The sequence below is a fragment of the Echeneis naucrates genome, chromosome 1 (assembly GCF_900963305.1).
Source record: "Echeneis naucrates chromosome 1, fEcheNa1.1, whole genome shotgun sequence".
Lineage (NCBI taxonomy): Eukaryota > Metazoa > Chordata > Actinopteri > Carangiformes > Echeneidae > Echeneis > Echeneis naucrates.
The window spans coordinates 18,148,369-18,160,763 of record NC_042511.1 but is presented as its reverse complement, the minus strand read 5'-3'; the positions used below and the strand labels follow the sequence as shown (position 1 = coordinate 18,160,763).

Sequence of the window (12,395 nt, the reverse complement as noted above, 5' to 3'; positions counted from 1 at the left end):
ATCTCCATGTACACTGAGTTTAGAAACAGCAGCAGTTTGATATCTTTTTATCCAAAAGTAAAAAATTAGACTCAACAGGAAAATAAAAAAGTATAAGAAGAAAGCAAGGAACAAAGTGGTGTCTGGAGTTTCCATCACAAGTGAAATCCCAGATTTTCTCACTCACTGTTCATGGAACAAAATCGAACAACTTTATTCTGGAGTGCAGTCAGTGCATGAGGGAGCTATAAAATATAAATTATACCACATAACCCTATACCTCCCAACTGAGCCATTTGGTTACAACTGTACTCCTGTTCGTTACATAGGTCCAGCTCTCTGGTATTTCTATAGCGTCGACATGAATTATATTCTCGTCCTGCTGAAGAACGTATGGATTACAAGTGAAATGTAATTTCCCTACCGATCGCACCAGTGCCACCCAGTGACACTGAAGTGTTTATTTTACACAGTTGCGAGTAATTAGTTCTGGACAGAATCAATTAAAGCCACCACAACTTGGAGCTGAAAATTGAAGAATCATGGCTGTGTCTGGGAAGACAGAAAAATGCAGCAGGCGTGTATTTCTAAAGGCTGAGTTGTGCAAAATGTGTTCTATCATTTCTCACTTAAGCAAATAAAGACTGAGGGAGTGTGTGGCTTCTGCACACACTGGGAGTGTTCATGTTCAGAGACCAAAGTTTTGCTGATTCCTTCCTTGAGGAATATGATCATGTTTGGATTACCATGTAAAATGAAGCCTTCAGAAAAAAAAGGTTACAGAAAATGTAACACATGTAAGTAGGAGTGTCATTTTACAGTTTAAACATTGCTTGTAGCACTGAGGCTGATTTTAATCTGATTAAATGGTATTTTCCATGTGTGACCTATCCTCTCGCCACTGACACATTACTATCATTTAGCAGGTCAAAACTCTCAGTGATGTCAATCTGTGTGATGGTACAAGACTAAACACATCTTGAATGCTAATGTCATAATAACCATTAACCCCATTCATTCCCCTCTGCTATTTCCTTCTATTTTTTAAGTTATGATTACAGACTGGATTTGAAGATTTGCTCAGAGGAAATTGGATATATTTCATGATTAAAACTGTGTGCAGATTTAGTTCTTAACTTCATATGTCGCAGTACCAAAAAATTAATGATATCTCTCATCAGTATTTGTTTTAAATTAAGTATGTCTCACACTCTGCTCTTTATTAAATTAGTTGTTCTGTGATCCAATTTGTTTTAACATTTCACAGTGTCTGTTTAGACGCTGGATCTCACAGCTTCGGGTGCAATGTCTTGTGCAAATAACTTTGTCTCAAATCACTGTTAGGTATATGACCCCACTCCCCCTTTGAAAATATTACCTTTTCTGTAACTGCCAAGACACACTATCAGTCACTGGTAAGATAATCGGTGCTGAGGATGGATGGAAATTAGCCGGGTTATATCGGTCCGGTGATGACCCACCTCTGTGTCAGTAAAAACACAGAGAATGTTACTTTTATTTGTTAGCATGTGTTCATATTCTCCTTCATCTAAAATCCTTTTTGCTTTTTTGTTTGTTTATTGGTTTTTTTTCTTCCCACTCTATTTTCCTTCACATATGCAACACCAGGGTTACTCGTTGTTTCAGAGTGCAGTCCCATCATAAATAAACTTGCATTGAAAATCAGGACAAATATGAAGGTCAAGAAGTCTGTATTTTCCAAATTGAATCGCATAAAGAATAAACACAAGCAAGTACACAAGTGATCACTCACAAGAGCTGAAACAATATAAATGCACCAAATGTCTTATCAATGGGCCCATTATACACTTAACACCCATTCTTTTCAAATTAAGGGGAAACGGATGAGAAAGTAAGAAAGCCAGAGGGAAATAGAGGGGATGGAGTAGAGGGTGAAGAGGAGGGGAGAGTTCTGGATGAGAGCAGTAATCAGAGGAAACCAGCAGGGGGGACAGGGAGGGTTGGTGAGGTCAGAGCAGAGCAACACTAAGCAGCCTTTCTCTTCATTAGCAGCCTTTCCAAGGGGGGCGTCACAGGCCTACCTGTCCAGCAGATTATTGAACCGACTAACCAGTGGCTCCCACCCCATGCAAACACACTCTCACACAGTCTCTCCTCTCTGATTCCTACAGACCCAGAGGAATCACGACCTGGCTGCACCCGCACTGACAACTTTAGCTTTTTTCCTTAACCTCACGTAGCAGTGCTGTATAGGCTGAGCCAGGCGGTCTGCTCACTGCATAATGAGGACATTTATCTCAACATTTTTCCCATTATTCTATGTGGAGTTTGTTGTCCAATCTTGCTTTTTCCCTCTGTATAGATCAGCCACACTGGCACTTATTCTCTGTCAGCAACTCTGAGAATGTAATAAGTATATAATTATCTGACACACAAGGGAAAGAGAAAGAAACACACAGATAAAAAGAAATGCCAGCATTTTAACTTGTGCGACTTGTGTTGTAAAGGAAATCCAGATCCCTGACTGCCCTAGCAGGCAGAAAGCAGCATGAAGATAAAAATAATGAAATGACACTCTTGGAATGTAAATTGGCATTCTTCACTTTAGTAGCAGCACCAGCTCAAGCTCATGAAACATCCCTGTCACTCTCACACACACACACACACCACCAGGCCACAACACTGCGTTAAACTTTAATCTCAAACATATCTCATTGATGAAAGTGTGTAGGTACTTTTGTCGTGCTTTTAAGTTGGGCCATTCATTTCAATCTCTCTTTCTCTGGCTCTCTCACTTTCTCTCTAGTTGTTTCCTTTTTACCCCTTCCATCTTTCTTCCATCTGTCTCCTGAAGCATTCACATATGTCCATGCTGAAATTTCTTACATTGACATGAAATGCCTCTGTGTAGCGTTGGCTTGTGTTTCACTGTCACAGGTTAACCATGAACTCCCTGAGTTTCCTTTTAGTGGTGAACCGTAAAACAGGAAACGCATAGACAGGCAAAAACTCTGTGAGGCACTGAAAGGTAAGTGCATTTGTGGAGAAAAAAAATAACAGTCTGAATTCATTGTTTCAGTGTTATAACAAATAGCATTATATTAAAAAAGAGGATTGTTGTTTGCATTAAATATGTATGTTTTTCACTGAAAGTGTCTACAAACAATTAAAAAAATTCGAGCAAGATTGCAGAAAAACATCATGCAACACATAAGGAACTCTACAGAAAGATGAAGCACGGCTTTCAGAGAAGGATTTTAGGCCTGAAAAAAAAAAACTTACATTTGGATGCTGGCCATAAAATGATGTATAGTCACATTTATATTAGAAAACCCAGTTAACACATTTTTATCAACACCATTTGTGAGTGTCTGCTGTCAGAGGATATAGAGCTGGACTGAATTCTAGCAGTTACTGATTTGTGAACATTGCGGCCCAAAGCTACAGGTAGTATGATGTGACTCAGGACATAAATATAAGAGAAAGCAGCAAAGCAAATTTTTAAGAACTTTCCACTATAAGGATTTTATTTCTGACCTCGTGTGAAAGTTTATAACTCTGCTGTGGGGAGCAAAGACTTTATGGGAAATTATTAAAGTGAGGTAAAGGCCTGTAATGTAAACGTTTTCATTTATGTCTCAGCTTGTTGGTCTTTTCTCCAATCAACAGCAACACGTTTGATTTGTTATTTGATTTTGTGAAAACAATGTGGAAGAGAAATGAAGGAAAAATCTAAACTACAAAACATTTAGTTTTAAATGTAGGCTAGTTCTGTCAATAAACTGGCTCACTCACTTGAATGAAAACTAGAGTGAAATACAGACTTGGTTAACTTTTTATCCGCTGTGACGAGTTGAGACGACAGACCAACACAGTAGTTGTAAAAATATAAATGCAGAAATAAATAAACAATGAAAACTTACACAATTAATTTAACTGGTTTGTTACAGCTGAGTAACTACAAAGGGAAAAAGTAATATTTACCATGGCTGCATTTTGTATCTCACAGACCCCGGCTCTCCTGGCACTTCTCAAACTTGGCGTCTTCAGAAAAGTCTGATTTCGCCCTCAAGTGGGGGACTTTCTCCTCTTCAGGGCTGATTCACGGTCGGTGTCCTTTTCACTAATTTGTCATCGCCGTTTTTCACAGTTTGTATGTGTAACGCGGGAAAACAGTCACGCTCTGAAAAATGAAAAAAGAAGAAGAAACTGAGAGTCTCGGTGTCCGGGCTGCCACGCTGAGGAAAAAAAAAACGCGCGTCGGGGCGGTTTGGAAACGCGTCGGTCTCTCGGAGAAGAACGCACGACACCTCTGTCTGTCCCCCTCTGCCTCTTTCCCCCAAACCGTAAACTACAGCCAAGGAGACATATGGGATAGCTGACAGTCAGATCTTGGATTGTAACCGCCTGTCCCACCTTAAGGAGAAAAAAAAGGAAGAAGCAAAAGAACGAGAAAGAAAGACAAGCCACCTTCTTTCACTCCCCCGATGGTTTCCTCGTGCAGAGTGAGCGCAGTGCGCCGCGGAGAGCTGCGGACGGTCCGGGCTGTTGCTCAGCTCCTGCTGCCTCAATCACACCACTGTTTTACAAGCCGTGTGTGACTGAAACCTGAGCGATCGCGGCTCCGCACACTTTCTGTGCCCCGATGTGCTGATTTATTTATTTATTTGTTTATTTATTTATTTATTTATAATCTTTTTTTTTTTAGATGTTGTGTTTGGGTTGAACAGTCGAGTCAAGGCGCGACCAAATTGTGTCAAAAACCTGTAGCCCCGAGATAAGAAATGCAAAGAGTCGCACCTCTCCGCTCGTGGAAACTCCTGAAAAGCAGCGACGATGATGGGATGTTTGCCTATGTGTAATTTGCTCACATATATTCCTGCACTCATAATAACTTGTATTTTTATCAGCAGCCTGGATAAAAGTGGTCAAACGTGGTTAAATAGGCAATGGATCATATAAAATACATATTTTTTTTGTTTGTTTTGGGGTTGTTAGTTGTTTTTTTTTTACATAGTGTGAACCATTTGGTGATTCACACAGGAGCAATTTTTTCACAGAGCAAGCTTTTACATTATGCACTTAGTCTGTTTAGGGAATAAACGCATGCTACTGCGCGTGCGCATACGGGCACACACGTGTACGCGTTTGTTTTAGGCACTTGGAAATAAGTTTGTGGCTTCTGTGTGTACTGCAGGGATGTGACACTGATTTCCTAAGTTGTGTCCCTCAGATCCCTCGGAGGAAGTGGGTGCGCTCATTAAAGTTTCATTGTGCACTTGTTTTTATGAGGATTTGCTGAACATTTGACCGAGGCATCTCAAGGAGTTGAAGGAGTGAGGAGTGTGAGGGTTTGATGTATGTGTGTGCGTTCGTGTGTTTGAGGATAGAGTGGAGCAGAAAGAGAGACATCCAGCGCTCCTCAGAGTGACTGCTTGCCTCAGCCTGGCTCCTCCACTGGGGTGAGTGAGGCAGCGGAGTCCCAGGGCAGTCATTTCTATCAAGTCAAGCGTCTGGAAGCCCCACTTGCATGTTTGGTCAAGGGGTAAATAATAGATCAGGGATTAGGCTTGTGTAGAATTCATTCCAGAGTAACAAGCTACTGAGGTCCCAGGATATGCATATTCATTCCTTGGCCAAGGCCGTGGGAGAGCGAGGACTATATGCCTGTTTGTCAGAGGGCTTAGGTTGCTAATTAAATGAGATATTACATACTTGTGTGAGCAACAAAACAAAAACCCTTTAAATGTTTGTGTAGGAAATAACAATGTTTGAATCCATTTTGTGCCTACTTCAAATGCTTTGATGATGTTTAATTTGAGTCAGGAAGTGTTTTCTATTCAGCATTGTTGATCAACACCAATGGACCCCTGGATGAGTAATATGGCATAAACTGCACATCAAAGCACAACATGACCTTTTTTCCTTTGCTGATCAAACTATCTATGTCATGACAATATGAGGTGTTTTCATCATATAGTTATGACTGAGTGTGTGAGGATGGCCATCTATCTTTAGCCTCTGATTGTCTTTGTAGTTCATAATCAGTAGAACACTTGTGCTTGTGTATTGATGGGTGGGCTGCATTGAATGAGCAGGGTCAATAACTCCTTTAGCTTTGTGTTTCTGAAGCAAAAAGTGAAGTTAGAAATGGCTCGCTAATGTTCTGACATATCTGAACTCAGTTACTGGAGGGTATATGTTACAATGGACATAAATTACATTTGCACTAATTTAGCAAAGCTTCATTTTTTGTAAAAAGTTTCACAAAAATATCAGGAAATATTTTATCTGCTAGAACTGAAATGCGTTTCAAGCTATATGTGTGCATAAGGAAGGATGTATGATTGATCTTTTGGGTTTTGTTGGGTATTCATAATATTTAAGGTAAGATCCAAGTCTATTTATGAATCATGACATTTTATATTTAACCAATTATTTTATGACCTAACCCTGTTTATCACACTCAAGACTTACTACCAAGCACCTAAATTTCCACAAAATGTGTTAGAATGTAAAGCTAGACCAATAAAACAGGTAGGCCAATAATCAGCTGATATTAATATTTTTAAAACATATCAACATCAGTCCAAGGGAATCCAGGGGAAGTGTGAGGTGTAACAGCTGTGGTTCAACCAAGCATTTTGGAAGGCATTGACTTACATCATCTACCAAACATATAACCAGTAATAGCACCCAGATAGAGAAAAAGGGTATGGGCTTATTTGTCCCTGTGATGGGATCCCACTGTTCACTAATTACCCAGCGGGACCAATGATAATGAGCTATTGAACCTGTTACTGAAGTGTTCCACCTCCTGGGATGACCATCAGCTGCTGCACCACATTTGTGGATCCATCAAATCCACAGAGGTGCCCCTGTTCATTAAGTTCCAGTCACTACTGAAGCATAGAAAGGTTCAGAAAGGTCACCTGGACCCTTCCTAGGGACCAAGAAGACTTCTCAAAAGACTGGCTCATACTGCAAGTTTTTTTCCAGCAATCAAAAGGTAGTTAATGGCTCCAAGGATGTTTCTTTATTACTTCTGCCAGTAGCTACTAGTTTCTGGTGCCACATGATAACTGCATATTTTCTCATCGTTAAATAACACACTACCATTGTTTTAAGTGAAGTTTGTTTGTATGGCCCCAAAGCACAGATTTACCTCAGATGGCTTTACGTATAACACCCTAGATTCTTTAAATTTTGGATGGGATCAGCTGAAAAAAAGCCACAGGGAATCATCAAAAAAGGAGCAAATGATTTTTTGAGCAATGCAAAAGTTAAGGATTTGGTCAAAGTGACAGTTCCATGCATAGCACATGTGTTAGGAATAAGTAAAATACTACTCATCTAAAGCTGTTTTCCAAGTGGGCAATATTTATTTGGGGCGATCAATGTCCCATGTCCTTGGTTTCCTCTCTCAAGCTCAAGGGAAATATGAACTTAAATACAACCCCACCACCTTTATTTTCCCTTTCACCAAGCAAAGGACAAGCGCTCCAACAAGAGCCCAAGGGAAATAGTCTGACTCGTTGTTCCCACACACACCCTGAGGGGGCTATTTGGGGTTGGTATGGCACACTAGTTGGGTGAGCCATGGCACCATGGATACACACAAATACACACACAGGCACACACATACTACACTGTGGCCTCAAGGAGGTGGGTCTTGTGTGGATCAATTCCGTCTTTATGAAGGCTGTTGTCTGTTGAGGATAGACCTGGAAGGTCATCAGATGGGAGTCAAACAGAGGTCCATGGCAGCTCATAGGGGCTGAACGAGGAGGTTTGTGCGCATACCTCATATTGGAGAGGGTGTGTATGTGTGCGCAGGGGGTGGGGGGGGTGCTTATGAGAGGTCAGTGACATCAGATGCATACATGAACACACATGATGGCAAGGTTGTGAAAGGTAATGGGAGGTTTGCAGCATGATGACGTTTAGATGCGAGAATTGTTGAATTTAGATGCACAGATATTGTTTGCCTTAAGACTGAAGAGAGGGAAGAGAAGTGGTAATCAATGGTTTCACTGTCCTGGGGTTTTGTAAGGCACTCCAAGGTCTCACAGGATCCAGCATGAGAATGGCTCATGTTTAAGGTCAAGAGCAGCTGATAATTCTCCCACAGACTCCACTGAGATGTATTATCCTTCCTTGGGGCATTGCTTGGATAGAAATGTGTACAAACCAATCTCAAAATGTCAGCAATTTAACATGAATTTAGTGAGCAATTTCAAAGATTTCTGATGGCCAGTTTCATTTTCAAATGGCACCCAGTCTGATAATCCAGCATGATATCATCTCAATTTATTCAACACGAAAACATTAGACAGTGAGCAAATAGAGTTATCAGCTGCACTACAAAGTGGCTGCATTCAAAGTCTTACTGTTACGCTCACATGTTGGAGCCTGTCTCATTTCCATGCTGTGGGAGAGATGTTCTACTAAACACAGTGCTGGTTTGACATCCCAGTTGGCATTTGTACAATCAATGTTTCTTTAAAGCGGGGGACTTGACGCTTTAGTATCTATTGTCACCTCCCGTGGTTCTCAGGTTCTTTCTTCCCTCAGCATCAAAGCTAGGCCACATTAATTCAGACAATATCCCCACTTTACCTGGGGCGGCAGGCGGAGACTGTGCTTTCACAATTCTCTGTGGAGTGTCATGTTTTTCCCCGGGATGTGCCTCACTTCCTTCCTCTGTCAGCGTCAGCACACCACGGCTTGTCATTTGGTTTTTGAATTTTTCATGCCGGTGAATTTGCATGATCACAATTCTTTGTCCCTTGAACTTCTCTGTGACTCAGCTGAGGCAGAACAGAAGTGAGACAAGCATGCTTATTGGGATTGTCGATGCAAGAGCCGTCTTGTTTCAAGGGGTGGCATTTAAACTGTTGGGCAATTAGACACAAGAGGCTCATGAAGACAACAGCACCAAACAAGAGTCCATTAACGTTTGCTGCTGTATTCTTTTGCATCTGCTGCCATTCTCTGGCATCTTGTGAAGAATTACAGTGACTTCTGCTTTCACTTGGTCAAACAGGGCAAATAATCACCAAAGCCAAACAAAATAGGTTTCTAATTTATTTGTATGCACTGTCTGATATAAATGGTCTACATTACACCTGGAATTTGTACCTGTTTTTGTCAGGGGAGTCAGTTTAATCACTTGTCTTTGAAGACAATCCAGATTATAATAGAAAGCTATGATTACTGATAATGAATGTGAATTTTAGAGATCCTAATTAAACTGAGTATAAATATGAATCCTTCAGAGGTCAGTCTTCTTTTTCTGTGACAAAACCACAATTCCCATGATTTCATAGAGACAAGCCAAATATTGAGTGTTGGGTGATCAAAGATCTATTCTTCACTCATGCTTGATTTCTATTATACCATTTGGTTCAATAGTAGGTTACTGTAATTTGGTGGTTTATCAGAGATGATGATTGGCTGTGTTAATTCCCATGATATAGTCCTTTTATGTGACATTGGATGGAGGATTTAGTAGTTTACATTCGTACTCTGTGAGCTAAAATTAGCTAATTTAAAACAATGAATTGATTGAAATTATTTAATGAAAGATGAAATTAGAGATGCCTTTTTAAATTTAAATGCAGGAAGCACATGGTCGGTGATCTGAAAGAGTGCTTGGTTGAGATTTTCCTTTTATGTTTCAAGAGTGATCTTAGATCTGGATTAATCTGTCATTAGTGGCAAAGACAACAAACACTTGAAGGAGGGCGATACAGAAAGGAAAGAGCAGCAGCAGGCACTGTTTAAACATGGTGGAACATGCCTGTGCAGAACATGCAAGCAACTGGAAGTGTCTGGGGCCAAATTATATGCATTTGATGATGAGAGAGGGGATAGTTAGAAGGTGATCCTTTTGAATTACCACCAACTACTTTAATGTGACTTTCTGTTGACTATCTTTTGCCCTATGATCTGTTTTTCAGTTATCAGTCTTGACAGGTTTTAACATCTCTGAAAATTTGCGTTCAAATCCCTGCTGCTGCAAACTCTTTTTTTCTCATGATGAGACAGAGCAAGCTAGATTTATTCTTAGATAGCATGTCTCAGTTTATGTGTCTGAACAAGAAACAGGGGACAGGCAGATGTTGTGCATGATGTACAAGTCTATTGCTTCTAAAATTGTTCCACAAATGATGATCTTAATGAGAGGCAGTGTTCGTGGGTCAAGGAACAGCCTAATCATGCTAAGTCAATTGCATCTTTTCTGTGTCTGTGTGTATGTGAGACAGAGAGTGAGAGAGCGAGGGAGAGAAAGAGACGGTGAGCAGATGAAACAACATTTGTCTGACTGAGAAGGCGTGCCAGTCCTCATATTTCTTCATTTTCCTCTCTCACCCTGTGCTCCATCTCTGGCTGGACACTTAAGTACATTAGCTACACAATATGGAGTTGTCCTGTTTTACCAGCAAAACAGATGTCAAACATGCATCTTTGTTCATTTTCCCTGTATAAGTTCCCACTGTGGAGTCAAGATTCAAAATTCATTGTCATAATTTCTTTGACCTCACTACGGATCATTACAAACATATAAAAACAGGCAAATAGCCAACCAACAAGGAGAGGATGTAAGCACATCTATTAAAATAAAAAACATTTTAAACATAAACTGCTATATAAAGATCAATATCATATCTCAGTGTCATTTCTCTTTAAAATCATCCCTGTGGCTGTTGAGCTTTGGTATAACAACAGGGATTTATAGCCTTGTAAAAGAGCGTTTGCAGACACAGGGGAATGCTCTTTCTGTGTAGTAAAAATGACTATCATACATCAGCAACAGGGATTTTAGACTGTGTCTCTGATATGATATTTTACAACATTTACCACTCACTGCTGAAATCTAATTTTTAATTAATGCTATTGAAATGTTGACACTGTCATATTCTTATGATTATTTGTGTAACATTAGATTAATCTACTTGTGATTTAATTTTATTTTCCCCTTTGTCACAGCATTTAGGTGTAACCACTTGCAAAGCTCTTAAGACAGTCTAGCCTTTAAAGCCTTATAAATATATAAATATATTTAGACAGTTTATTACTCCTTGTGATTGAGTTACACTGGTTCTGTCAGGTCAAATGAAAAGTAATGAATTATCAAGTTTGTGAAAATAAAATAACAGTCATGTTATTAATTGTGTGTGATTTAAAAGTCTGCATTCACCATGTACATCAAATTATTTTAGGAAAAACATTATGTTAATATTAAATGTGGCGACTTAAACTAATCAATATGACAAATTCATGTTAATTTTTAGATTGATTATCCACTCTCAGCATATATAGTCATCTACGTGGATTTCAGGACAAGAAGGGTTGTCACTAATTTTAGGAATCCATCCAATGAGTTTGGTAATTACCATTACTGAAGAATAAAAGATTCAACTTTATTGTCACTACAAAAAGTATACACAAGCACAACCAATTATGGTTGAGCATCTCTAAGAGTAGGAAATACATGTAGACAATGAGCAACAAACCGGTGAGTTTGTGATAGTAAGAAGTGAACTGCAAAATAAACAAAACCAAAAGTGATTGCAAGGGTAGAAAAACTATTAACTTTTCATCCACATCCAAGGCATTGGATGATTAGGAATTCTCTCATATAGTTATTTATAATTTAGAGGCAATGGATTTGACCGATGGTGGTCTGTACTTGGTAGTCGTTGCTCACAGTTAGTCTTGATCTTAGCTTTTAGTCAGCTAAAATGTGCTTCTGATGAGAGCCCATGGGAGACATGCGCTGATTCAAGAAGTCACAACCAGGGCAATTCATGCCAACCGATATGGGCACAGGGTACAGCTTTGTGGATTTATGTTAAATCTCCTGGCCCCTCTGAAACTGAAACGATGGATGCTTTGGACATGAATCACTTGAAAAGTGTCTGATCACAGCATGCCATGCATATGTACACAAATTATATTACAAGCTAACGGCCCCTGTTGTCATAAACACATCCAGTGAATAAAAATTTTTCCAATCTTTAAAACATACCATAGGCTATGGTTCACAGTAGCTGTAAAATGACATCAGCCTTTTTAAAACAAGATCAGCAATCAGAAAACAACAACCTAATCTAACAGCCTGACCCAACTGTGACAATATAAATAAAACTATGGTGTCCTAATAAGGTTCGAACACTATAGTAATTACAAATGTAAGATAATAATAGATTTTGGCCAATCGATTGTGTTCCTGTTCAAATTGGCAACTACATACAACTTCTTGAAAAACGTTTTTCAAAACCTCTTCTCACTGCTATTAATGCCACCCTGAAGGACCACTTATGGTCCCTGAACCCACCGTTGAAATCCTCATGTCGACTGCGGTCATCATGCCGTATATGCACGACAGCTGTCGTGAAATGGCGTGGAGCGGAAAGCAGCGGGCTCGT

At 39.7% G+C, this 12,395-nt stretch overlaps 1 protein-coding gene across 3 annotated transcripts in view; it reads right to left on the bottom strand.

The window, feature by feature from the left end:
- The window catches only part of bnc2 (basonuclin zinc finger protein 2), a 156,676-nt gene extending 152,553 nt beyond the window's left edge, over positions 1-4,123 (bottom strand). For all 3 annotated transcript variants that reach the window (XM_029498092.1, XM_029498110.1, XM_029498138.1), the window contains exon 1: positions 3,946-4,123. In XM_029498092.1, coding sequence (XP_029353952.1) covers positions 3,946-3,948 — 3 coding nt within the window. In that variant the 5' untranslated portion in view covers positions 3,949-4,123. The remainder of the gene's footprint in view (positions 1-3,945) is intronic.
- Between the last annotated feature and the right edge of the window lie 8,272 nt (positions 4,124-12,395).